Here is a 27,698-nt window from a genome sequence, read left to right as displayed (position 1 = left end):
CACAGGAGCTTTCTCTCTTAATAAACTTCTTTTCTCTAATGATCAGTCCTTATTCCTTTCTCCCCATCCCCAGAGAATGCAGAACATGGGGTACATTAGGATGCACTTGCTCCACAAGATCAGTGCTGTGGTCTTGTGCCTGTCCCTTAAGTCTCAAGGACTGGTCGTCTTATTTGGCCTGCAAGAGGAGAAGAGTCTTAAGAAGAATCATAGTTACTTGTGAATCAAGTTTAATAGTTAAACAGTTCCAATCTGGTGTATATTTATTATGTCATGTTAGTCTTATTTATGCTCTGAAAGTGACTTGAAGGGAGAATCAGAGCAGAGCTTTTAAGTTAGGCAGATATTTTTCTCTATAAAAAGATTTTACACTTTGTGTTAAAATGATTGTACAATTCTGGACTCTAATGCAAGTGACTAAAGACTTCATCAGCTGGGTTTGAGAGTGTTCTGGTTTTCTCTTCCCCTTCTTCCTTCTCCCATGAAGACCATGGGAACACATTGAAGAGAAGATACGAGTGGGGTCAGATGTTCAAGGCTGCGTTTTTTTGCTTTAATAGCTGTTGCTTGGAAAATGCTCTAGGATGCTTCAGAGTAAAAAGGGGTGCTCCTGGGAGTAAGGGCCTAAGCTGTGTGTGGGGTGTGTCTGTGTGCACAAGTGGGAGGCTTGAGAGGGTGATCTTGCAGTTCTTGAAGTGCAGCTTTTGATTCCACTTGACAATCTGCTTGGGAAAGGAAGATTTGTGTTTTGGCAGAATTTCATTAATGTTAACGTACGTTCTGCTTTACCACATGTGCAACTTCTTGGGTTGCTGGAAGGGTATTGTGCTGCTCTTCCTCTTACCTGTTAAAATGGTGTACGATCTAGCACCTAGCACAGAACTCTTGGTACAGAAACAGAAGTGGTTTAGATCTACAGTGGTTTGAGATCTGTAGAGAAAAATTCAGAGGCAAAGTAGAAAGTAATGCCTTCCACCAGTGATTTATCGACTCTACTTGACCAGGCTATCTTGAGGAGAAGTTTGAAACCAACTTGCACCATTCTACCTTTGATGAAGAAAGACCACAAAAATAATTTGGAGTTCTTCCTAACACAGACTGGAAAGATTCATTTAACTGGGTAAGGAGACTAAGGGAGGAGGGTGAGCGGGGTATCAGTTAGGAGAGAATTCAAGTCTCTTCTCTAGCATGCATATCTTCGCAAGGATTGAAATACTCCTTCAACAAACCTGGAAGAAAATGGAGTTTACATCTGTGCTTTACCTATTTAACATGCTCATTTATGAAATGTTGTCTTGGGTTAGAGACTGCTTGGGCTGGGACGGTGCCTTTTAAAGAGGAGTCCCATTCCAGAGGCCTAGGAACCTGAAACTAGCTCTTGGAAATAAACTTTGCATCTTGTAGACTGTTAGAATTACAAATTTGGCTGTAGTAAGTGTTCATGGTACTCCTGGAGAAATGTCAGACATGGAGCCCAAGACCAATTACTGTCTGACCTCTAAGTATTATGGTCAATTTTCTCCCCTTTCTTCTCTCTTCCCCCCCCGCCCCATTGTCTTGATCCTTTTTGTCTTCCTAGGATAAATGTTCTTGGAAATAACTTGTTCCCACTTGTGGAATACCCTGTCCCCGTGGGAACACCCCTTATTTCTCCATACATCAAATGGGACCACAGCCAGGACTGGGATGTTCCAAAAGCTGAAGACTTTCCAGCAGGTTCCAAAGGCTCTGCATCTGCTTCAGTCTACAATATTGGTGTGTTTGCCTGTTTGTGGTTTTTTGTTTGTCTCTTTCCTGCTTTACCTCTGCATTTCTTTTGTAAAACTAGGAAAAGGATACTCAAAGCAGCATCCTACTCAGGTCTCTTCTCTAGCATGCATATCTTCGCAAGGATTGAAATATTCCTTCAACAAACCTGGAAAAATACGGAGTTTACAGCTGTGCTTTACATTAAGCTTAATGTTTGGTTTGGTTTGGATTGAAAAAGACTGGATCTGAAATGGGATGAAAGAATATGAACAGAGCAGGAAACTGTCTTGATTCAGAGTCACAGCAGTTTTAAGAGCTGCATGTTGCCAGGCAGGATAGTTGGGGAAACCACTAGAACCTCTTACGGACATTGAGGGGAAAAGACCTCTTTATTAGGGTGTTTGTATTATTTTTATTCTGCTCTTTATTATTTGACAGATGTGAGTCCTGACTCTCCTGACCATTACTTGGTTGGTCACTGCATTGATGGCAGAGTCCTGTACCCAGCAACTGGGTACCTAGTACTGGCTTGGCGAACTCTGGCACGGTCTCTTGGCATGGCTATGGAGCAAATAGCTGTTATGTTTGAAGAAGTCACAATTCATCAGGCAACTATCCTTCCCAAAAAGGGTGAGTGAGGAGTGCTGGTACAATTGCGAAACTATGTAATGAAGATGAAGGAAGTGGGAGGAAAGAAATGCAAGGGGAAGATGAGGAGGAACACAGGAGAAAGAATATAAAGAAGAGTGCAACATGACTGAATAAGGAAATGAATTCATACAGTCAAGTAGCACATGTTATGGTCATCTTTATTCCATGTTGTGTGCAGTGAGTCTGGAGATGAGAAAGCTCTGCTCAAGGATGGTAGCGATGAATGACCTCACAGTCCTGTCTTCCTCAATGTTTCTTGCAGGATCAGTACAGCTGGAAGTAAGACTCATGCCTGCTTCCCACTGCTTTGAGGTGTCAGGGAATGGGAATCTGGCTGTGAGTGGTAAGTGAAGTGTAAGTGTATGCACTGTCCTACTAAAATCCATTATTTATGGACACTGATGATTCTTATTCTTGCCACTGTGCCCATCAGGGAAGATTTCCCTCCTAGAAAACACTGCTCTGAAGAACTTCCATAACCAGCCAGTTGACTTTCAGACTCAAGTAGACATGAGCTCAAAGCCTGGCCTCTTGAAAGAAGACATTTACCAAGAGCTGCATCTGTGTGGGTATAATTATGGACCGACTTTCCAGGGCCTTCTGGAATGCAACAGTGAAGGTGAATTTACTTTCTATAGAAGAATGATGAGCATGGTTATTGTAATGATGAATAATTGATCTTTTAATTCTATTTGTATTAACAGTCCACCTGACTGTGCTTTGTGTCGTAATTATATTTTGTGTGATAATGGAGAACAACCAAGTGTTCTGACAGAGCATTGGGAAAGCTGTTATCTCCAGTGTAGAACTGACTATTGGAGTTTACAGGGGAAGCTGGGTACACGCAGCAGACTTTGCATTTGATAAGCAGTGACTTCTGGCATCTGCTGAATGACAAAATCACAGTGAGGTTTCCCCTTCCTCTTCTTCTGCAGCAAGCACAGGGAAAGTTCTGTGGAATGGGAACTGGGTGACCTTCCTTGACACCCTGCTACACATGATCATCTTAGGTGAGACTGGGCGCAGTCTACGCTTACCCACCAGGATTCGTTCAGTGTGTATTGACCCAATGCTGCATCAAGAGCAGGTGTGCCAATACCAGGACAATGTAGAAGGTAATGTCTCTCATGCTTGGGCTTTTGCTAGTTGCTTTGACTGCTCTATGGATGAATGTATGACTTCCTAAGAAGTAGGATGGACTTTGGGGGCCCTCTTAGTCTCCCAGCTACTCTGCAGCCTCTGTAACAGAAGCTGCTATTCTGGAGCCTCTCTAACAGTCTGACATAGCATTGTTAATTTGATCACCTTGAATAAAATACTTGTAGTGTTTGATGCAAACTTATGTTTCTTTCCTGTCTTTCAGCTTTCGATGTTGTTGTGGACCGCTGTCTTGATAGCCTTAAAGCAGGAGGTGTTCAGATCAGTGGTCTTCATGCTTCTGTGGCACCACGACGACAACAGGAACGGATCCCTCCCACCCTGGAAAAATTCTGCTTTGTGCCCTATACTGAGACTGACTGCTTGTCTTCTAGTGTCCATCTTCATGCCTATCTGGAGCACTGCAAAGGTAGAGTGGGATTGGTTTCTTGTCACACTAGGGGAATCTTCCAGCCTGACAGAAATCTCTGAGAGAAGCTGTTCATACTACTTCAGAACATCCAAGAAATAAAGTGTTGGTCTCGTAGAAGACTTCGGTAGGAGTCCCTAGTCTGTACTTCTGCCTGAGGTATCTCTAGAATGTGGGTAGGAGTAAAGCTGTGGAGAGGGGCATCTACCCTTCTATAACAGTCAATGTGGTGTCAGATGGCACAACCCCCTCTGCAAGCAGAGGCACAAATCATCTTTAAGGAGAAATCCAGCTTGGTGCTTCAAACACTGACAGGAGATCCTACTTCCTCAAGTCTTTAGCTTTCTTGTTTTATTTTTCCCTGTGAACTGCCAAGACAGGTAAGTTGACATGTCTGTTCCCATTTGGCTGTGGGCACAAGAGCGTATCCAAGGAGGGAAAGTGGTTTAGTGAGGCATGCAAAAAAAAGTTTGTGTTTGCTGCAAGAATAGAATAGGAACAGCTTAGTCTGTTGTGAAACAGACTAGTACAGTGCTCTTTGGATAGGGAGACATCCACTCAGCTCATCACTTTAAGTGCCTTTTCATCAAAGGGATGATGAACCCTTGGTTAACCCCAGTTTAACCAAGCACCACATAGCTGCTCGCTCACCCTGCACCCTGCCGCCAGTGGGATGGGGGAGAGAATCTGAAGAACAAAAGTGAGAAAACTCATGGGTTGAGATAAGGACAGTTTAATACTTTAACTACAATAAAACAAAAATAACAATAAATTGTAATAAAAGTAAAACAACAAGGGGGGGGGAAGAGAGAGCGACAGAGAGAGAGGGGAACAAAACCCAGGAAAAAAACCCCAAAGTGATGCAACCGCTCACCACCCACCAACCAATGCCCAGCCAGTCACCAAGCAGTAATTGCTGCCTCCCGGCCAACTCCCCCCAGTTTATATACTGAGCATGATGTCATACAGTATGGCATATCCCTGTGGCCAGTTTGGATCAGCTGTCCTGGCTATGCTCCCTCCCAGCTTCTTGTGCACCTAGCAGAGCATGGGAAGCTCAAAAGTCCTTGACTTAGTATAAGCACTACTTAACACACTGATGTTAGTTGTTGCTATCAATATTATTCTCATACTAAATCCAAAACACAGCACTATACCAGCTACTAGGAAGAAAATTAACTCTATCCCAGCTGAAACCAGGACAATTGGTAAAGTGTCTTCACACTCATCCTTTGATTTGGCAATAGATTGTAAGGATTTCTTTTTTTCCTGCAGTGTCCAAATACTGTCCCCAAAGTTTTTTTACATTTGCTGTAGTGGGATTTTTATTTCATTTTTTGTAATGCTGTTTCTGATATCAGTCAGGATGAGCTATTTTGCACCTGGTTATAAAGCAAAAAAGTATTTCAGTATCTGTGGAAATTTACAGTTTTTCTCCACAGCTCCCTAACTCAGTCAGAGATTTTCTGTTAGTTGCCCTTTTTCAATCAGAGCCTTGCCACAGGTAATTTTGGTGTTTTAGACTGTCTTGCCATAAAGCCTACTTGTTTGGGGGCTGCAACTACTGCACAATACATAATCATGTGAATGTACAGGAGCATGCACTATATCTTTGTGGCTAGGCTAATGATACAAGATGCTGTAATTTGTGGTGCTGATCAGCTGGTATAGCAAATGGGGGCAGAGAAGAAAAGAAAAATCTTTGGAAAATCTGACTCTTCCTTTCATTTCCCCTTCTATTCTATAGATCTGATCCAGAACTTACAGGCTAAGGTGGCGGTGCATGGAGTCAAATTAGTCATCCCTGGACTAGAAACTGCAGTGGCTGCTGCAGAGTCCTCACCCATACAGAAGGGCCTTCAGCGTATCCTTGCTGAAATCTGCCGTCTGGAACTGAATGGAAACCTCCACTCTGAGCTGGAACAGATTGTGACTCAAGAGAAAATGCACCTCCAGAATGACCCTCTTCTCAACGGATTACTAGATTCTTCAGAGTTGAAGACTTGCCTGGGTGTGGTATTGGAGAACATGACCAGTCGCAGGATGAAGATGATAGAGGTTAGCTGGAAGCCCGGGATGGAACCATAGCAACCAGTAACCTGATTGCATACTTCTATTGTTCCAGTTATAATTCTGGATATCATTCGTGTTTCAACTTGATTTCCCCTTTTCCTTCCCCTTCTTTTCTCACAGGCTCTTACAGGAAGTGGACATCTATTCTCTCATGTCAAAAGTATTCTGAATACTCAGCCCCTGTTGCAGGTGGACTACATTGCCACTGACTGCATCCTGGAAACTCTTTCAGCTTATGAAACAGAGCTACAAGATGGTGGAGTTTCCTTTAGCCAGTGGGATCCATCTAGCCTTCCCTCTGGAAATCTGACCAATGCTGACCTGGTGGTATGCAACTGTTCAAGAAGTGTTCTAGGGAACGCCACTGAAATTCTCCCTAATTTGGCAGCTGCAGTGAAAGAAGGAGGGTTTGTTTTGCTACACACCCTTCTTAAAGGAGAAACTGTTGGAGAAATTGTCAGTTTCCTTACAAGTCCAGGCCTACAGCAGAAACACAGCTTCCTGAGTGAGGTAAGCCTCCTGGAAGGACAAATACTTTCTCAGTGGGTAGTCTGGAGTCTGCTGCTTGCAGATGCTCTTGTGATGAATGTTGAGTAAACATCACTTACATCAGTCTCCATTGAGGCCCTCTACAGGAATATGTAATAAACACTTCTTGAGAAGAGTTGTGAATTTCCATATATTAGGTTGGGAGAGTAAATTGTGAGTTCAGTTAGGAAAGCCTTAATGCATTGAAAATTATTCATTGTCATTTGTATATCTATATAATCTGTGTGAAAACACTGGCCAGGACAATTCCTTTACAGCTAAAATAACGTGCTGCATTGTTGGGTGGGGTACAGCTTTATCACTGTAGAATCCTAAAATGCTTCGGTATCAGAATCGCTCTCTTCCTTTTGATATCACTGCTGGTAGGGAGTTAAGTTCTTCTAACATTGAAGTGCTCCCAGAAAGGAAGGCTTTTCTCTTGTTCTTTTCTTTTTTTTCTTCCTTCCTTCCCTTCCTCCCCACTTTATCTGATCCCATAATGAGATACAGCAAAATAAGTCCTAGGTAGTAGAGGAGGGGGAGCAGGGTGTCTGCCTTATATCTGCAAACCCGTATAACATGCAGATGAACTAATGCCAATGCTGGCACAAGAGGGAGGAGAGTGAGTGGCAAGGATAGGGGTGGGAACTGGGACATCACTTTCTCTTGGCAGCTGTTAGACTAAGCAGTAATGGGAAACTGCCCCTTTATAGAACACATGCATTCTTCCTGATTTGAGTGGCTGTAGCCTCTCAGCTCTTCTCTTAAAATAAGAACAGAGTAGCACTTCTAATGGTTTAGCTTTTTTGTTTATAATTCCGGAGTGTGGTAGTTGGACTTTGAATTTTGCAATGACATGGATTCTAGCCCTTCACTTTCTGCAAAGATTTTTCAAGGAGATTTGAGAAGAAAGGGTGAGTTCTTTTGGATTTGCATCTTACTCAGTGATGAGGGGGATAAAAAGAAGACTGTGAGATGCTACTGAAGCTGATAACTTAAAACCTAGATCTATCATAAGTCTTGGTAGCCTGGTATTAGCAAATCCCTCGGATGAGATACATGTGAGTTGAATGCACCTTCTCTAAAGAAAATGATACTACACAGGTGAGAGTGGGCAGCCCTTAATATAGTTCTTAAAGTTTTCTAGATAGGGACACTGTCCCTAGTCCTTGATATAAGGGATCATGCTGTAAAAACCTTGCACTGTTTTGTGCCTGGCATATGCAAAGCAAATGGATGCTTTTCTAAGAGCCTGCAGTCATCTTTATTTCATTTGTATAGTAGAGCTTCAGTGTTTCTGGATATGCCATACATGCATTTCCATTCTCTTGTTTTTCTGAAATGCTATTTCTGAAATGTTATTTCAATGTAACTTACGGGTATAGGTGCTTCTTCCCTGCTAGTGGTTGGTTGCTTCTCCCCATCCCCCTGCAGCTGAAGGATTTGGGTAATTTGTTTTTTCGCGTTTCCTCTGTCCCACTTTTTCTGTTGCAGACAGGGCTTATGTGACATAGACTGGTAACGTCTAAACTCAGTGTTTCCACTTCTGTTATTTTCTGTGTTGGAATCTGTACATTCTGTTTGTCTCTGGAGGTGTGCCTTGCTGCTGGAATTAAATTCTAGACATGTTCAGATACCCTATGGGGTTTGACAGCATGGTCACTGCTCTGTTTTTTGCACACCTGGTAGTGTGGTAAGACTAGTTCCCTAACCAGGGCTTCGAGATGCTTGTACTACTGCTTTCTGAGGATCATTTAGGGAAGAAGGAATAGTACAGATGTGGATAAAACACTGTTATGTTAATCAAATATATATTTGTACTGAGACAATACAGAGCCAAGATTTCAAGCAAAGGCAAGAAAGAGGTGGACAGTGCCTGTTGTTCCTGGTGAAGCTGTTTTTGAGAAGACTCAACTTGAAGTATAGATGTGACTTGTATTTTTAACTGACTTTGACTTTTCTGTTAACTGTTGTTTTACCTGATTTGACAGGCGGAGTGGAAGGGCTTATTCAGCAAAGCCTCACTGAATCTGGTTGCCATGAAAAAATCATTCTTTGGCTCTGTTATTTTCCTGTGTCGTCGGCAAGCCCCTGCCAAAACACCTGTCTTTCTGCCAGTAGATGAGAACAATTATAAGTGGGTTGAATCCTTAAAGGTGAGAATTCCTGTGTCCTCGATATCTGAATTTCCAAATCATTACACTTTCTAAATGAGATATTTAGCAGTGTTAAAAGAAGCGTGTGTGTGTCTGTGTGTTCAGTTACTTTTCTTAAAATAGAAGTTATTCATCTCTGCCTTAAGGATAGGAGGGCTTTTCAGTTTCTGTGGTTCCTAATAAAACAGTTTGGGGTTTGTCCTGTAGGAGATCTTGGCTGACCCATCGGAGCAGCCTGTGTGGTTGACTGCCACCAGTTGTGGGAACTCGGGAATTTTGGGAATGGTGAACTGCCTCCGACTTGAAGCAGAAGGCCACAGAATCAGGTACGTAAGCATGCCCTTGAGTCGCAGTTGGAGATGAGATGTGTTAGCTTCTCTTCAGGCCTATAGCAAAACAAACAAAATGACAACTCTTGGCTTCTAGGTGTGTGTTCGTTTCCAACTTGAACCCTTCATCAGCTGTCCCACCCACAAGTCTTTCTTCCCTGGAGATACAGAAGATTGTTCAGAGGGACCTGGTGATGAATGTGTATCGTGATGGAAAGTGGGGCTCCTTCAGGCATCTCCCGTTGCAGGAAGGTAACTCCTTCAAGGTCTGAGGATCACTTGCAGGGCCTTGAGTCTGAATGGACTTGAATAGAAAATGAGTAGCTATTGTTCCTACAGTTATTTTTTATTATTATTTTTTACTGGATAATTTGGAATTCTTCTGTTCCAACTCAGAGTGAACAGTAGCATGCTCTGGTGTCAGGAGGAGGGATGAGCTATTTGGGGCATGGGTAGAATTGCAGGGTAAGAAAGGGCTTTCTGGAGAGCACATGGAGGAGGAGGTAGCGATTACACAAGGAATTTACTTGCTCTGGAAAGTGTGTGCCTGTGTTAATGCGTGTAAAGTTCTTACTGTTCCTTCTTCTGCAGCACAACCTCAGGAGTTGACAGAATATGCCTATGTAAACGTGTTGACTCGTGGAGACCTCTCGTCTCTTCGTTGGATTGTCTCCCCACTTCAACACTTCCACGCAACTAATCCCAATGTTCAACTCTGCAAAGTCTATTATGCATCTCTCAACTTCCGAGACATTATGCTGGCCACAGGAAAGCTTTCTCCAGATGCTATCCCTGGTGAGTTAAAATTACACTAAAAGAAAATGTATTTATGTGTTAGTGTTCTAGAATTTATTCACATAATCTCCTGAATCATAGTTATGCACTAGCTAAAGTCTAAAATCAGTTTCTGTTTAGCAAGAAAGCATACCTTTGAAAAGGAAATAGGGCCCTGCTGCAGGACTGTACACCAAAAACTCGTAAGTTCTACTTCCAGTTGCAGTCCCATTTTTCATATGGCAGAATTAATAAACCTTGCTGTGAGGAAACATTACTAGCACCATTGCATAGATATCAAGCGTGAGGTGAAACAATTTGATGGAGGTTCCAGAGATGGGCAAGGTACATGCCAAGGTGAGGATGTTGAAGTTTCATGCTGCTATGTTGCTGGACATGCTTTGCTTTTAGGGGAGAAAAATGCAAGGTGAAGTAGTCTCCTGTCTACAAAATGGAGGTGATAATATCTTGCCTCATAGGGAGTTAAGATTTAATGTAATGTCTATTGAATGGTTTTAAAGCTCTGTTGAAAGGAGGAGGGGCAGAACACGTAAAAAGTACGTTTGGAGATTCTTATGGGCGACTTGATTAGGTCTGGGTTTCCCTTCATGACTGAGATTAGTCTCTGCCTAAAATGGGTGTTTGCAAAAATCAAGGTTTCACAGTAAAGCTATTTTTGCTGTGATCATCCTTTCTAGTTTATATATCATTCTTTTTCAAAGAGGAACAAAATTGCCTCTGAAACAGGACGTTTCCATGAAATTTCTGAGATGAAAACTGGAAACTAAAGCAATATCATCAAGGATAAAGAGTAAGATTTAATGAGACCAAGTCCTTTTCTGCTACTCTTGTTCTTAAAAGTGAGAAATTAACTATGGTGACCTATGAACTGTGTACATAGTAGACAAATCCCAGCACTTTTTCTGTCTCTGTGGTTCCAACTTTCAGGGACTACTATTGTAAATTCTTGGCCAAGGGATTTTAGAAGAGAAATTTTCCTCTGTAAAAGATGCTTACCTTCTTTCAGGTAACTGGGCTTCAAAACAGTGCATGCTGGGCATGGAGTTCTCAGGACGGGACCTGGCTGGAAGAAGGGTGATGGGATTGCTGCCAGCAAAGGGGCTGGCAACAGTGGTAGACTGTGACAAGATGTTTCTGTGGGAGGTGCCTAAAAACTGGTAGGTCAACTTCTGTTTTCTGGTTTGTGTATGTGGTTAAGATTTGCCTTCCTGCCTGAGGCTGATGACAGCCCTGATCAGACCAGAGGACTGCACAATGGGTAGATTCCCTTCTGGGAAGTGATAGAAGAGCTATAGTCTCCTGAGCAGCTGTAGGATTTGGCTTAGATTCACTGCAGAGGTTTAGCACTGGCTTTTGTACAGTAGCTTGCACGAGGTTCTCATTTCTTTCTTGGGCTCTTAGCTTCATGTGTTTCAGTATACACTGAGATTTCGGTGTTGGTTATGTTACTGGTTGGTTACTAAAATATTTTTGCAGAAGGATGAAACTCTTGGCTGTGCTTGGCAGCTGTGGTAGTCTGCTGTGTGATTGAGAACCATTTATACTTTTTGGTTTATCTCGGCAGTTTAACCTTTCCATTGCAGAAAAGCAAATTTCATCAGGAGAATCTAGTAGTCTTTTCTAAGGCTAAAGATTTCTTCTCTCTTTCACTTTGCTCCTTAGGACTCTGGAAGAAGCAGCTTCAGTGCCTGTAGTTTATGCTACTGCTTATTATGCTTTGGTGGTTCGAGGTGGTATCAAGAAGGGTGAGAGTATCCTTATTCACTCTGGCTCGGGAGGTGTGGGCCAAGCAGCCATTGCCATTGCCCTGAGCATGGGCTGCCGTGTCTTTGCTACTGTAGGTGAGTACTGAGGGCCCAATGTTATGGGGGAAAAAAACAACCCCATAATGTTTATATATATAATAAATAGAGAGAGGAAATGTGTGTGTGTGTGTGCGTGCACGTGTTTATACATAAAAATACATATTTATGTGTATACTTCCCCCCAGTATGATCTCCTATAACATTGATCTAGTTTCTAGACTGAGAACAGGATGCATGGTAAATACAGCTACTGACTATGCGCTTGAAACTTCCACAGCACAGACAAATTTATGTACCTCTGTACCCTTTATAATCAAAAGTACAGAAGACGACCAAGGCTGCTTCATTTTAAATTCAGTAATGTGATCAAAGAATGTCTATCCATTGTAGGGCAAGGACCAGAAACAGACCAAGCCTTATCTCATAAATGAGCAGTAATAACTAGAAAGCCTTTGTCCTAAGGTTTGACACCTTGAGAGCCTGAGAGCTTTGAAGCAAGTGCTTGATGGCTGCTCAGACTTGCAGCCCTTGGGAAAAGATGTGCAGATGAAAATGGGCTGTTTTATCAGAAAAAACTTAATATAAGAGTACTAGCATCATTCAACTTGTCTTCAACTTCCAGGCTCCACTGAGAAACGTGAGTATCTCCAAGCAAGATTCCCACAGCTGGATGCTAATAGCTTTGCCAGCTCCCGAAATACTACCTTTGAGCAACATATACTGCGAGTTACCAATGGAAAAGGTAAGTTCAAGGAATATTTTTCCTCCTTTTGTAAGTTATGCCACATTATGCAGTTGCACTTTCTAAAGACAAAATGAGTGACTAGAAAACAGGGTTAGGCTCTCAGCCGAGTTGGGTTTATTAAATAGTTGCTTCTCCTTTCATTGCAGGTGTCAACCTGGTGTTAAATTCCTTGGCAGAAGAGAAGCTCCAAGCCAGTTTGCGTTGTCTTGCTCGACATGGGCGCTTTCTGGAAATAGGCAAATTCGATCTGTCTAACAACAGCCAGCTTGGTAAGATGGGACATAGGGACATCTTGTTAGGTTAAGCAAGCATGACAGCACAACCTATATGCTATCTTAACACAGACTAATCTTCAAATTTAGAAAAGCTTTTCGCTGGAATACTTGTTTCACTTTTATCACTAACAATTTATGTGCTCTTTTCAACAAATACCTTCTTGGAGAAGCATGGTACTCAGCATTTTTCTGGAAGCCTGCATAAAACATGCAAAATAATTATCTTCCTCAAAGCCTTTCTTTAAAATCAGTATAGGACATGTTGCCCACAAAGTGTGTGGATAGGAATTCATTTCACATGGCACTGTTTACAACTCTGTTAGCTTGTAGATTTCATAGATCTGTTGGAGTTGACTTTTTGGGATGTAACATATCCATTTGTAACAGATGAATGCACTGTGAAACTTAGCAAATGAAGTTCATAGCTATACAAGCTGCAGTTTTGCCCACTGTTCTGGGTAAACTTGATCATTTGTAGAGTGAAAGTAACTGGAATTTTTCAGATAGCTACAGACAACCTGATCTTGAGAGAACCTTAATTTGTTGTTTCACTAAATACCTGCGCCATTTTGAATAGAATATGATAGTTCTAGTTGGAAGGGACCTGCAACGATCATCTAGTCCAACTGCCTGACTGCTTCAGGGCTGACCAAAAATAAAAGCATATTATTTAAGGGCATTTTCCAAATGCCTCTTAAACACTGACAGGTATGGTGCATCAACCACCTCTCTAGGAAGTCCGTTCCAGTGTTTGACCACCCTTTTGGTAAAGAAATGTTTCCTAATATCTAGTCTGAACCTCCCCTGACACAGCTTCGAGCCATTTCCATGCATCCTATCACTGGATACTAGGGAGAAGAGATCAGCACATCCCTCTCCACATCCCCTCTTCAGGAAGCTGTAGAGAGCAATGAGATTGCTCCTCAGCCTCTTTCTCTCCAAAGTAGACAAACCCAGAGTCATCAGCTGCTCCTCAGAGGACATGTCTTCCAGCCCTGTCACCAGCTTTGTTGCCCTCCTCTGGATGCATTTAAGTACCTTCACATCCTTTTTAAATTGAGGGGCCCAGAACTGCACACAGTACTCAGGGTGAGGCTGCACCAATGATTAAATACAGCAAGATAATCCTCTCTTGACCAGCTGGTTATGCTGGTGTCAATTGGTGTCCCTCAGGGGTCTGTATTGGCACCAGTACTGTTTAATATCTTCATCAATGACATAGACAGTGGGATCGAGTGCACACTCAGCAAGTTTGCAGATGACACCAAGCTGAGTGGTGCGGTCGACATGCCTGAGGGATGGGATGCCATCCAGAGGGACCTGGACAAGTTCGAGAAGCGGGCCCGTGTGAACCTCATGAGGTTCAACGAGGCCAAGTGCAAGGTCCTGCCCCTGGGTCGGGGCAACCCCCAGCATCAGTACAGGCTGGGGGATGAAGAGATTGAGAGCAGCCCTCCCGAGAAGGACTTGGGAGTACTGGTGGACAACAAGCTGGACGTGAGCCAGCAACCTGCGCTTGCAGCCCAGAAAGCCAACTGTACCCCGGGCTGCATCAAAAGAAAGGTGGCCAGCAGGTCGAGGGAGGTGATTCTGCCCCTCTGCTCTGCTCCAGTGAGACCCCCCCTGCAGTGCTGTGTCCAGCTCTGGAGCCTGCAGCAGAAGAAAGGCACAGACCTGCTGGAGCGGGTCCAGAGAAGGGTCACGAAAACAATCAGGGGGATGGAATGCCTCTCCTATGAGGAAAGGCGGAGAGAGTTGGGGTTGTTCAGCCTAGAGAAGAGAAGGGTTCGGGGATACCTGATTGCGGCCTATCAGAACTTAAAGGGGGCTTATAAGAAAGACGGGGACAAACTTTTTAGCAGGGCCTGTTGCGACAGGACAAGGGGGAACGATTTTAAACTAAAAGAGGGTAGATTTAGACTAAATATAAGGAAGAAATTTTTTACAATGAGGGTGATGAAACACTGGCACAGGTTGTCCGGAGAGGCGGGAGATGCCCCATCCCTAGGAACATCCAAGGTCAGGTTGGACGGGGCTCTGAGCAACCTGAGCTAGTTGAAGGTGTCCCTGCTCCCTGCAGGGGCGTTGGACTAGATGATCTTTAAAGGTGCCTTCCAACCCAAACTATTCTATGGTTCTATGCTGTGTTTGGTGCACCCCAGAATGCAATTTGCCCTCTTGGCTGCCAGGGCACACTGCTGGCTCCTATTGAGCCTGCTGCCAACCAGCACCCCCAGATCCCTTTCTGCACGGCTGTTCTCCAGCCACTCCTCTCCCAATTTATACTTGTATCTGGTATTACTTGGTCTCAGGTGTGGAATCTGGCATTTGTTCTTGCTAAATTTCATGTCATTGATGGTTGCTTAATGTTCCAGTCTATCCAGATCCCTCTGCAAGGCCTCTTGTCCCTCGAGAGAGTCAACAGCACCTCCCAGTTTTTGATGGCACAGGGGCAAGATTAACTTGATTTCTCTTGATGGGAAAACAAATTTGAATGTTATAATCTGATGTGTTAGTGAAAAGTGACAAGAATGTTCTTCTGTTGTAGAATGACTGCATATAGCAAGTGTTGACAGTCTCCTTTCTTATTCTAATTAAATTTCAAAAGATCCTAGCATCATGGAAAACTTCCTATGAAGAAGAGTTTCCTGTGGAGATGGACAGGATGTACATAGGATTTTAGCTGCTCTGTAACTCTAACTCAGTTGTCACTAGACACAAAATGTCCTTTTTAATATCAGACTGACCATGTCATAGCTTGTCCTCTTGACACACAATTTTTATGAGTGGAGTTTCTGTTAAACTGGTCTGCTTGTAAGAGAACAACCTAACTAATACAGCATTTAGAGAGCATATGCAAGAATGAGTTTGAAAAAGTAGAATTCTAGCAACTAATGACTGCTTTACTCCTCAGTCTTACACTCTGACCTACACAGAAATGTTTCTGAAGCAGGAGATAGACTCTGTTCTGAAATGTCAGCAGCATCAAGTGATAACCAAGTTGCTTTTTCTAGGAATGTCTCTTTTCCTCAAGAATGTGGCATTTCATGGGATCCTACTAGATGCAGTCCTTGATAAGGCAAATGAAGAGTGGGAAGTAGTATCAGAGTTGTTGCAGAAAGGCATAAAAGATGGTGTGGTAAAACCCCTGAGGAGCACAGTCTTCAACAAAGAAGAGGTAGAAGCTGCCTTCAGGTTCATGGCACAAGGAAAACATATTGGCAAAGTTATGATCAAGGTAATGAGATAATGACTTTGATTCTCTGCCGCATTGGTCATCCTCTGTAGGTGACTTTATTGGATATTTTGATCCAGTTCAAGTTGAAGTTGTATAACTAGGACAGCACAGGGTTATTGTTTTTACTGCTGACATTATAATGTATGTAACTGTCAAGTCTGTCACTTGATTCTACAAGGCTCGTTCCCATTGACTGGAGGAGCATAGCATAGAAAGATAAATGCATTGTGTATCTGCTCTTAACTACTTTTTCTTTTTTCTTCTTTTCTTCCTTTTTTTTTTTTTTTTTGGCGGGGGGGGGGAAGGTCCAAGAAGAGGAAAAGGAATATCCTTTAAGAAGGTCTGAACCAGTTAAAATTTCTGCCATGTCCCGAACCTCCTGTCCACCTACCAAGTCTTACATCATCACAGGGGGCCTAGGAGGATTTGGGCTTGAGTTGGCACAGTGGCTAGTTGAGAGAGGAGCACAGAAGCTTATACTGACATCTCGTTCTGGCATACGAACTGGTAAGCAAAAACCGTAAATGAACAGGGAACATTGACTGCCTTTCAACAGACCTCAATTTGTAGTTTCTCTCCATTTTTAAGTGTCCTATCAGCAAATAATAATGTCTTGATCTCTTTTCTTTCCTCTCGTCTATATATTCTCTCACTTCAAACAAGCTGTTGTCCGCTTTATTCTAAAAGAGGAAGTATCTTTTAACTTGACCTTTTTTCCAACTATATCTTTCCTGTTTTTTATGCTTCCTAATTCTATCAGCCCATTTTCTGCCTTACCCAGGATTTTTTCTGCAGCCTTACTTTTACCTTTACCCCTCTACAAAGTCTGTATCCAGCTACCTCACTGACTTGTCCAATGGCTGTAGCATGGTGGATCACATGCCACAAGGACAGGCCTATAAACTCCTTGCTAAAGATACTTTGTCCTTCAAGTTACATGTGTGGATGCTTGCTCTTGCTCCTTCAGATAGCTCATCTGTAAAGATGTGCCCTACTATCTGATAACACTAGTAAGCATTTTTACTCGGTTTTAAGCCATTAGTTTGATTACAGTCACGGCATTGAGATTTCTTACCAGTGGTAGTCTTCAGTGTTTCCTCATACAAATTCAGCCATAACAAAACTTCTGTCTCTACAGATTTCTTATTTCTATTGGCAAATTCACAGTTGCACCACTTGTGCAGACACATAGATCAAATACTTCTCAAATGCTGGTTGTGCTACTATAATCTGTTGCCTTGCTCTAATCTAGCCATTCTTTCCTGTCTCAGTACCCAAATTCTTGTTAATTTCCCTTCACTGTTGTGCTTTTTCTTCCTTCCCCCCCTGCCCTTACCTTCTCCCGACTCTGTTCTCCACTTTGGTCTATTTAGAATATTTCTGAAACTCAAGTGATTTCTGTCTTCTATTCAGGTTTTGTCCAATTTTCTTCTTGTAGCTGAATCAAGAATTATTTATCTATTCATTCCCTATCTAGTCAGAAAAGCGTAAGGAGCAGGTTAACTAAAGCCTTATGGTTTGAATGCTTCATCCCAGGCACTGTTCACTTTTTTTTGAAGGCTACCAGGCTAAATGTGTTAGAGAGTGGAAGGCACTGGGAATCCAAGTGTTGGTCTCTACCAGTGATATTGGAACACTAGAAGGAACACAGCTATTGATAGAAGAAGCTTTGCAGCTTGGCCCAGTTGGAGGCATCTTTAATTTGGCTGTGGTAAGTGACAGAAATGCTTAGGACTTGTAAGAGACAGCAGCCGTTCAAGTGGCTTTTTTACTGAGGGCAGTCAGGCTTCACACAGTTTTAGATTGCCTCTCTGTGTTTCAAAGAACACTTTGCTTTGGCCTTACCTGGTGACTAAAGGCTTACGGGTCTGGCCCCTTGACCTGGGAAGCAACAGCATTTGGCCAGCAAGCTCAGTTCTGGGATAAGACAAATGTTGCCCAAGACCCCTGGGGACAAGAAAAATCCCATACAGAACTTGCCAGTTGAAGGCTGCAGTGGCAGTACTGAAAAAAGCAGACTTATCAAAAGCCATGTGGTCCTTGTCATATTTCAGGACATGTCTGTACTGTAAAGTTACAAAAATGCATTGTGTAGTGATATCCTCTCATATCTCAAACAACGTGACAAATTTAAATGGAGAAACTGGAGATACTGAAACGGCACTTCTTTTTTTTTCTTTTCTCTTCCCCTCCCGCAATAGGTCCTTAGAGATGCCATGATTGAAAATCAGACCCCAGAATTATTCTGGGAGGTCAACAAGCCCAAGTATTCAGGCACCCTTCATTTGGATTGGTAAGTGTCTGTAGAAGGGACAAATATGAACTGCTTTTATGGTCACAGAGCTGATCAAACTTAGTAGTTTTAGTCTTGCGCTAGGCTTCCACAGTAACACATAGTTAGCAGGTTTTTCTGATGGGGTTTCTCTCCTGCTCTGCTCCAAGGGTGACTCGTAAGAAGTGTCCAGACCTGGACTATTTTGTTGTGTTCTCCTCTGTAAGCTGTGGAAAAGGAAATGCTGGGCAAAGTAATTATGGCTTTGCCAATTCTACCATGGAGCGTATCTGTGAACAGCGACATCATGATGGACTCCCAGGTAAGATGACTTTACTCATTGTACAGAAAAATCTACCCCACCAAACGTCCAGAGGAGAACCAGCTCACCAGAAACTTGTGCACTTGTCTGGAACAATAACGAGTGTTGAAGGCTGTTTCCTCTCCTAGCTGTTACCCTGAGTCATTCATGTGTGAATGAACACTGACCATTTAACAGTACAAAGGAAATGGAGGCCTTAGCTTAGCTGTTTTTAACTCCCTTTTGTTGCTGCCATGTGCTTTAGTTAGTTGCCTAGTGTTCTTTCTTCTGATTTGTCCTCCAGGTCTGGCAATCCAATGGGGAGCCATTGGTGATGTGGGTGTCCTTATGAAGACAATGGGAAACAAAGAGATTGTGGTTGGGGGAACCATTCCCCAGCAAATCAGCTCATGCCTGGAGGTGCTCGATATCTTCCTGAATCAACCTCATCCTGTCATGTCCAGTTTTGTCCTAGCAGAGAAGGTCTCTGTGAAAACTGAAGGAGGCAGTCAGCGGGATCTTGTAGAAGCTGTTGCTCACATCCTGGGTAAGTGCTCTCAGACAAGCACTGCTGGGCAGTGTCTACCATCTCAATGTTTTTGGAAAGCAGTGATGCTGCTGTAGGTGTTTGTTTGTTTATTTTTTCCTTTATACTGCTCCTTCTCTCCAATAATCAGTTTGTTTCTTCAGCGTGGGCTTTTATCCCTTAGTGTGTTTACATACATGTGCACACATACTTCAGTGTCTTGGGTTTTGTTTAGAGTGGACTGGTGCCTTTCTCCAAATGGAGAATCAATAGGAACAGCCCCCAAGAGCAAAATTCTAGGACAGCACATAATAGGGCAAATACATGACTAACTTTCTAAGTACTATTCCAGCTTTCAAATATTCACCTCGGGATGTCCCCATGCCGCAGAAAGTAGCTTTTATGTACTTAGTGACTAACTGGTGGTGTATTCTCTTACCACCTCTGTCTGTCATCCCATGTGAACATCTAGTAGCCATAGCTTAACTATGCGCTACAAGAAGTGGCCATGTCCTCCTGTCTGTTTTGAACCTGCTTCCTTTTACCATTACGTCCCCTGTTCTTGTGTTGAAAATGAATAATCTTTGTCAACTCTACTATATCCCACTTCAGTTGCCTCTTTTGCAGACAGAAGTGTGTACTGATCCTTTGTTTACTACCAAAAGAAGTACTGATAAATTAAAGACAGTCTCCTGAATATTGCTTAAGGAATTGTGTGCAGTAACTGACAGCGAATCTGACCTCAGAGAACAGACATGGCTTTTAGAAGTCATAGGAAAGTGTCTGGGAAATTGTACCAGCTGTAGGGTTAGTTTGGAAGGAGAGACTGTGTGAAGGCAACAAAAGGAGAAGCTGGTAAGAATCCTAATGGTGGGAAGGGTGGCAACATGGGGCAGCACAAGGTGGAGGAGGGGAGGAAGAGCTGTAGATGCAAGTGTTATTATGAGAAGCCTTTTACAGGTAAGGAAAGGGTGAGAGACTTGAACAGTGTGAAAATTGAAGGGGAAGAGGTGATGAAGACTAGAGGAATTACCTCCTCCAATGTGATAGACATCAAGTGTTGCAATCAACCATCATTGACACTGGTAACCATTTCATCTCATGTTGTAGCTGAGGATTAGTTGCATTATGTCTAGGACTGCAGTTTCAGTTAGAGCCTCCAGTATGTGAAATTCTGCTAGCTGACTGCTCTGAACTTCGTCTACAGCTGAAGTGATAATGCTCACAGCTACTTAGCTGGGACTGATGTATCCCCTCTCATAAAGCTGTGCACATTAACATGTTAATGTTAGTCTGAAGACTAGATCCCATATGACCAGACGTGGGTTGTAGAAGAGGTGACTTGTGAAAGCATTAGATGATCCTGAAAGGTAATTCCCTGTAGCTGTAGTTTATTCAGGTTTTAGGAGAGAGAAGGAAGATGAGAAGACTGCTAGAGAGGCTTTTTGTTAGTGTGCTGGTTTTTTTCTCAGGTGTCCGTGACGTGAGTAGTCTGAATCCTGAGAGTTCCTTGGCAGACTTGGGCTTGGATTCCTTGATGGGTGTAGAGGTGCGCCAGACACTGGAGAGAGACTATGACATCGTTATGACCATGAGAGAAATTCGACTCCTTACAATCAACAAACTGCGTGAACTTTCTTCCAAGTCCGGGACAGCAGAAGGTACAGTGTCTGGATCAGGGTTACTACCAGTCACCTGAGTCCAAACAAACTCCCAATCCATTGCTTTCATTTCTAGTGACATAAGCCTCTATCAAATCATGAAATAAGATCATGAAATAAGGTTATAGCTGAAAGGCTTTTAAGTGACAGACACATCACTGAAGTGCATTGACCATTGGGTCAGGCCCATCAGTTCTGGGGGCAGGGTATAAGAAAGAGGGTGAAAGCTGCTGGTATCCAGCATGCTGGCTAGTATTTGCCTGCATGAGTAATCTCAGGCAGCTGAGTGCAGGATGCAGTTTGAGACCTTTTACCTGTCTGAGGAATAAACAATGTCATGTGATGCTTACTGTAAGCTAAAAGCATATGGAGTTGCTGCAGAGCAGCTGACAATAGGAAGATCCCTATGTCTGTGCCCTGATGATTTAGTGAGCCAATGGGCTAATCCAGAGCAGCCTTGAGATTCTCCTTTAGGACTATGGCTATGTGACCAAGACTGATCCTGAATCTAATTGTGTTTGTCTGGTGTGCTTCCGTTCAAAGAGCTGAAGCCATCCCAACTGATGAAGACAGGCCCAGGCAAACCTCCAAAACTAGATTTGAACAACTTGTTGGTGAACCCAGAAGGACCAACGGTCACCCGTCTCAATGATGTTCAGAGCACAGAGTGCCCTCTTTTCCTTGTTCACCCCATTGAAGGATCCATTGCAGTTTTCTACACTCTCGCCTCCAGACTTCATATGCCCTGCTATGGGCTCCAGTGCACAAAAGGTATCTCGGTTCTTCAGCATCTTGAATTTGTAAATGTAACATTCTGAATTTTAGTTGCGTTATAGAGAGCTTTGTTTCTAGACTCTTAAACTCAGAGGATCAAGCATCAGTACCTATAGTCTGCATAGGGTCATGTCAGACATCCCCAGGTAGTAAGAAAAGTACTAGGTTAGACTGAAGAGCTTATGAATGGGGAAATGGAACAACTGGATGTTGTATTGAGTCCCTGTCAGCAGATAAGCATGCAGGAGAAAAACAAGGCATGCTGTTCTACCTGTCTTTGGAAAGCAAGAACATTACTATTCCTTGTCCAAAATGTAAGTTGTTAACCATAATTTAGAAACTTACGTTCAAAATAACCTGGATGTTTCCAACAGGGTTGTTTCTGAGCTCATGAAAACATAATTGTTTCTGCCAGTGTCTTTTCACTGGAGCCTGTTTCTAACTTGCTTCCATGTTCTAGCTGCTCCCTTGGACAGCATACAGAGCCTGGCAGCCTATTACATTGACTGTATGAAGCAGATACAGCCTGAAGGACCGTACCGCATTGCTGGATATTCTTTCGGTGCCTGTGTAGCCTTTGAAATGTGCTCCCAACTGCAAGCACAACAAAATGCTTCCCATGCACTCAACAGTCTATTCCTCTTTGATGGGTCTCATTCCTTTGTGGCAGCATATACTCAGGTAAGAGATACAAAGAAAATCTTCTGTCTGGGGACCATCCTGTGTCATCAGGGCTCATGTTCTTGGAGCTTACTATTCTAGGTATGAGCCATCTGAAAAGCTGACAGACTTTTCTTGACAGGGGAGTTGGGAGACAGCTGTAGACAGTGGATGCTTAGGGAGGGCTGAAGGGTGGAAGCACATGGGGGGTGGTCTTCATTAACGGGCGAGGGCTGGGACACAAATGTTGCTCTTGCTATGGTAAGTCATGATATTAGTATGTCTTCTGGAAGATCCTGGAGCCTGCAAGACAAGATCCTTGTGTAGGCATGCTAGGAAGCCTTGCTTAAGGCATGTTTTCCATTTTCATTGTACTTTCTAGAGGATAGTAGGCTCTTGGCAATTGCCACCTGTGGATTTGCTTTCTAATCTGTCCTTAAGGGATCTTCCTCCCCCACCCCAAGCTTCAGTCTATCTTTTTTTCTTTCTTTTTTTCCCCCCTCCCTTTTTCCCAGTTCAAAGCCCTTTGTTCTGTAATTGTTTTTATCTAACATTCAAGATCAGGCATATCCCTCTCATGTTCGCATTTTATTCTTCTCTTTTCCAGAGCTACAGAGCTAAGCTGACCCAAGGAAATGAGGCTGCATTGGAGACTGAAGCATTGTGTGCCTTTGTTCAGCAATTTACAGGCATTGAATACAATAAGGTAATGTTTCTTTTTTTTTTTGTATCTCTTTATGTTGCACAAGAGGGGTGTGGTTTTTTGTTTAACAGAGATGGATTCTCAGATATTGAGGCTAATGGGAAAAAAAATGTTAATATTTTCAGCTGCTGGAGGTTCTTCTGCCCTTGAAAGATCTGGAGGCTCGTGTGAATGCTGCTGCAGACCTGATAACTCGGATTCATACAAACATCAATCGTGAAGCACTCAGCTTTGCTGCTGCTTCCTTTTACCATAAACTGAAGGCTGCTGACAGCTATATACCAGAGTCCAAGTATCATGGGAATGTGACACTGATGCGGGCAAAGTCTCACAATGAATATGAAGAAGGTCTGGGTGGAGACTACAGACTCTCAGAGGTCAGTCTGAGGCCCACTGGTGACTGTTGAGGTTCTCCTGATATTTGGGGGAGCAAAAGAAAAGCATGGAAAAATCATCCTTACTGAGGGAGAAGGGATGAAACCAACCTGAAAGAAATGATCATTTTGCAGCTATCATGCTCTAACAAGAATTAAAAGTCCCCAAAACCAAATGAGTTGATTGGTTCCAGGCATTTTCTCAGGGTAGTGGGAGCCAGGAGAAGGTATAGCCTCTATATTGGATGAGTGTTTTCTATAGCTAATGCTTGCAGCTCTCTAGATAGACTTCAGATAATAAAGGTGTTAAAAAGAGAGTAACCTGACAGAAGTAACTTTTAGTCTCCTCCGTTCCCTGTAGACCCCTAAAGTTTGTCCACTGCATGAGGGCAGACTTTTGAAGAGTGTCAGCCTGCTGACAATAGAGGCAGCTTTTTCTGTTACTGTTTGTGGACCACTTAGAAGTTAGTATGTGGGTTTCTTGTGGGCCTAAAAAACCTAGGTTTTCGGCCTGTAGTCCAGATAATGTCACTGTTCCTTAGCCCCTGTTCACGTATAAAAGGGTTAAGTGTCTTACATTTTGGTACGGATACTAGGGAAAAGGAAGCGATTTTTCAGAATTACCTTCCTGCTTCTGGCATCTCCTATCCCTTCAGACTTCTAACTTACATTCATTGTTGATTCCAAGCTAACTTGTATGGTATTAAAGTTACATAATGACCTTCAAGGAAGATTTGTGGTGGAGGGAGAAAGATCAGGTGAAGGGGTGGGTTTTTTGGTTTTCGTAAGGGCTTGGAAGTAGCTACTTTATCATTCATTCTTTGATATTGCAGGTAAATTATTCTGTTAGTATCAGGTTGGTTGGCTTCCTGCCTAGCTTCTATTTGAGTGGATTACCTGCCAGGCTGTCAAATTATCATGCTTTAAAACTCTGGTTTCAAACAATGCCCTGCATCAGATCTATGAAAATGTGTCAGAGTAAAACTGTTTGATAGAGACAGTAGTGTAAACTATGAGTAACTTAAAAGATTGACAAGCCCAAAACAGCTAGATGACCAGCTGGTTGTAAATTGTGAATGTAAAGTTTTTCTTTTTTGTATCTGTGCAGGTATGCGATGGGAAAGTATCTGTCCATATTATTGAAGGGGATCACCACACCTTACTGGAGGGAGATGGTGTTGAATCAATTATTGGGATCATCCACAGCTCACTCGCAGAGCCACGTGTCAGTGTCAGAGAGGGTTAACTTCTGCTTACCTACTGTCAATGGTGAAGAAAATGCCAACAACATTCCTTCTTATGACAGACCCCAAGGAACTCTTCCTGTTGTTCAACATCTCATCTGCTCTGCTGCCAGAACTGGGAAGTCCAGCTGAACTTGATTGGTCTCTTTCTCTCTCTTTCTTTCTCATCTTTTCCTTTCCCAACTTTAATGGGTTCTCTCTCCTTCCCTTCCTATGCTTTGTTTTCCCCTGGTATCCCTGTCCATGTTACTCTAGTGCTGTGACTCTGTCACTGTGCACTGCTGTGAGGGTTCCCCACCAATGGTTGCTTCTTACACCCTTGGCAGTATGAAAAACAAATTTAGGAGTAGACTTCTTGTGCTCTATATTGTTTTGTCTTAACAGTATTCCAAAGGGTATGTGATAGCACTTGTTGACCAAGCCCAGTGAGCCAGGGAGGGGAGCTGCAGCTGATTTTGGAGATACCTTTTGTCTGTGAAGAATCTGTCTGTAGTTAAGTCAGAAAGAGGATTCCATTGAGGCTTTTGTAACTATATTTTTTTAATTTGATATATGCTAAGTATTTATTGTGTCAAACCAGAGACTTCTTACTTGGTTTTAATTTATCGTGGGTTATAGGAGAAAAGAAGCATCCCTTTTTGGAGGGGAAGGTTCATTCCACAAGGGGAAGTTGCCCATTTGTTAAACCAAAGTGCATCTTTGGAACAGTCTGGTTTCTTTTGTTAGTTATTTTCTTTTTCTCCCACTGCCCTGCCCTGTTCAGAAAGGAAAAGGTAGAAGGGAGGATTCTTGCCATCATCGACTCTTTTGAGGAGAGAGGAGGGTGGGGGGGAAGGGTGGATGGTTTGACAGATGCCACTGTGCATTGAACAGCCTTGACTTGGGTGTGATAAAAACAGGCAGATCTGTCCCTAGGCAGGTACTTTGTTCATACTTGTGCAAGGTTCTGTGCTCTGCTGTATCAGAACCTTAATAAAGCACTAAGACTATTGCTTTACCTTTATTCCTTCCCACCTCCAGTCTCACCAACCAACCAGACATTTGGAATTGGGAGGGGAATAGAATTCTTCAACAATAACTGAACAAATCCTCCTATCCCTGCCTTCCCATAACCAAAGCTTAGGCAAACATACAAGCATCTACCCAAAGCCCCTGTATATTTTATTTAGCACAGGGCTTGCTTAAGCCTTGTGTATTCATTTTCCTCTCAGTAATGAGACTGGAGATCCCACATAAGTTAGCTAAGTAATCAGTTTGATGGTATGATTTTAAGATATAGTACCTTTTTAAAGGAAACTTGCATAAAATTCAGTTAAAAAAAAGTCTTGCCTTTGCTATGCTGGATCTGTCCTTTCTGAAATCAGTAAATCCTTGCTACGCTTATGATACAGAGGAGACCTGGGTAGCAACAGAGCACCGACTAGGAGGAGCTATTGTGTCTCTGAGAACTGCTGTAAAACCCCAGTTCTCTCCATCTTCATCCTCTAGTGAAGTATCCTGTTAGTACAGGAGCATTCCAGTGACAGGAATGGGTAGCTCTTCACGGCAAGTTCTGACCTACTGTCTTTTGCTTATACCACCCTCTGTTGATAGTGGCTGGGTTAACTGGTTTTAGTTTTATAATGTATTTCTTTTGTGAAATCTGAAATAAAACCAACATCATGTCAGCTTAAAACATTTCCAAAATAAGTCTTGTTCTTTTTCTTTTCTTTTTTCTTTTTTTTTTTAAAGTACTTTCTGGTCTGAGGAGTGTCTTTTTCTCTTTGGCTTTCCTAGTACTAAACAGAATTGATCACTGGTTGGCTTTTTGTCTTATTCTCTACCACCATTTCTTAATCTTGTGTTTCATCTGGAATCTCTCATTTCTTGGTATAAAGCAAAAACTGCTGCTGGCGTATCTGATTTGGAGTCTGTAGAAATAATAACAATAATAAAGAACACTTATTATTCTGGAGCATGGGTTCTTGTTGCTGTGATTTTGATACCTTAGATACAACCAAACCACACACCCACAAGATGAAGTGAAAACTCTCAAATTCTAATTCTGGCTCCTTTGTTGCAGTTTTGGACAAGCCATTAATGCTACTGCCTCTGTTTCCCCATCTGTAAAATGGGACTAATAGCATCTATCTCAAGGTCGTTGAGAATGTTAGATAGGCAGTAGGTATAAATGCTATTAAGTTGTTAGGTATGATGACTAGGAAGGAGGGAAGCGGGCAACATGTGAGCGTGAGATGCCTTACAGCTGCAAAGAATCTAATACTGAAGAGTGGCTATGTGAACTGGGCATATGCACTTACTATGGGACTTCATTATATCTACTGCACACTATCCATGCACATCCTAGCATAGGATACTACATAAAACAAAACAAATGTGGGCTGGTTTGTTTGTTTTAAATTTAACTACTGGCAGTTGTAGTGAGCCTGAAAAAAGAGTTGAAAGAATCCTACTTGCCTTGGTTGTATTGAAAACCTAGAAGGAAAAAGAAAGGAGTGATTAAAGTTTAAGCAAACAAGTAGAATAGTTCTGTGCTGAAGTGTTTAACAAGTCTGAATGGGCTATGTGGAAGGAGCAAGGACTAATGCTGTTCCAGCTGTCACAGCAGAAGTTGGACAAGTTCTCTGTATAAACCTAGATGTGCATGGTCTCATCTTAAGCAAAGCTTGAAGATACTGGTTTAATAATAAAAGGTCCTCAAGAATTACTTGTAGCCTATATGCTCTCAATGTTCTTGTGGTTGTTATTTGAAATGCAGAAGGTTGTTTTGTTTTGGGGTTTTTTTTCCCCATGATTGTCTAATTAATGAGCTGCTGCCCTGTAACCCATTATGCATGGCTACTGAATGCAGTGTGCCAAAAATATAAATCTTATTAGCACTGCTACTGCTTGTTGTTTCTCAGTAGTCCATCAGATAGACATAAGTAGAACAATAATATCATAATGCAAAATCAAATACTGCGGTTGCTTGTTTTGAGAAGACAAGGGCAGAAGCGAAGTCCTTCACAGCCACCCTTCTATGTGAAATTGAAGTGGGAGTTTCTTGTCAACTGCTTTCCATACTCCTTTTCAGCTAGCTTCTCCCAGGCTTCTCTACACCATGCTGGTCTTAATCTCAAGACTGAAAAACACGGTCCCCTGTTGGCCCTATAAACTTATTCAGGCTCACAAAGTCACATTGCTATTCTGAAATGGTGGGCAGTATACTTTAAATCTGCAATATAGCCTTAATAGTAAGAATTTCCCACGGAAACATGGTGGGATGAGTCTCA

General features: G+C 42.6%; 1 protein-coding gene across 1 annotated transcript in view; it reads left to right on the top strand.

Moving 5' to 3' along the window:
* FASN (fatty acid synthase) overlaps window positions 1-25,153 on the top strand; it is a 38,367-nt gene extending 13,214 nt beyond the window's left edge. The window contains exons 14-42 of the mRNA XM_009575155.1: window positions 1,005-1,120; window positions 1,580-1,755; window positions 2,188-2,379; window positions 2,663-2,743; window positions 2,834-3,019; window positions 3,336-3,515; window positions 3,764-3,967; window positions 5,715-6,025; window positions 6,161-6,550; window positions 8,560-8,724; window positions 8,932-9,050; window positions 9,151-9,305; window positions 9,645-9,848; window positions 10,855-11,005; window positions 11,511-11,689; window positions 12,276-12,395; window positions 12,545-12,667; window positions 15,688-15,911; window positions 16,217-16,418; window positions 17,471-17,622; window positions 18,113-18,204; window positions 18,354-18,505; window positions 18,789-19,031; window positions 20,483-20,671; window positions 21,215-21,442; window positions 21,906-22,126; window positions 22,713-22,811; window positions 22,934-23,185; window positions 24,291-25,153. Of these exons, the coding sequence (XP_009573450.1) occupies window positions 1,005-1,120; window positions 1,580-1,755; window positions 2,188-2,379; window positions 2,663-2,743; window positions 2,834-3,019; window positions 3,336-3,515; window positions 3,764-3,967; window positions 5,715-6,025; window positions 6,161-6,550; window positions 8,560-8,724; window positions 8,932-9,050; window positions 9,151-9,305; window positions 9,645-9,848; window positions 10,855-11,005; window positions 11,511-11,689; window positions 12,276-12,395; window positions 12,545-12,667; window positions 15,688-15,911; window positions 16,217-16,418; window positions 17,471-17,622; window positions 18,113-18,204; window positions 18,354-18,505; window positions 18,789-19,031; window positions 20,483-20,671; window positions 21,215-21,442; window positions 21,906-22,126; window positions 22,713-22,811; window positions 22,934-23,185; window positions 24,291-24,428 (5,244 nt within the window). The 3' untranslated portion in view covers window positions 24,429-25,153. The remainder of the gene's footprint in view (window positions 1-1,004; window positions 1,121-1,579; window positions 1,756-2,187; window positions 2,380-2,662; window positions 2,744-2,833; window positions 3,020-3,335; window positions 3,516-3,763; window positions 3,968-5,714; window positions 6,026-6,160; window positions 6,551-8,559; window positions 8,725-8,931; window positions 9,051-9,150; window positions 9,306-9,644; window positions 9,849-10,854; window positions 11,006-11,510; window positions 11,690-12,275; window positions 12,396-12,544; window positions 12,668-15,687; window positions 15,912-16,216; window positions 16,419-17,470; window positions 17,623-18,112; window positions 18,205-18,353; window positions 18,506-18,788; window positions 19,032-20,482; window positions 20,672-21,214; window positions 21,443-21,905; window positions 22,127-22,712; window positions 22,812-22,933; window positions 23,186-24,290) is intronic.
* Window positions 25,154-27,698: the final 2,545 nt, after the last annotated feature.

This window comes from Fulmarus glacialis, unplaced genomic scaffold (genome assembly GCF_000690835.1).
Source record: "Fulmarus glacialis isolate BGI_N327 unplaced genomic scaffold, ASM69083v1 scaffold9803, whole genome shotgun sequence".
Taxonomy (NCBI): domain Eukaryota; kingdom Metazoa; phylum Chordata; class Aves; order Procellariiformes; family Procellariidae; genus Fulmarus; species Fulmarus glacialis.
The sequence above is the reverse complement of the archived record's forward strand: the minus strand, read 5'-3'. Positions and strand labels throughout refer to the sequence as shown.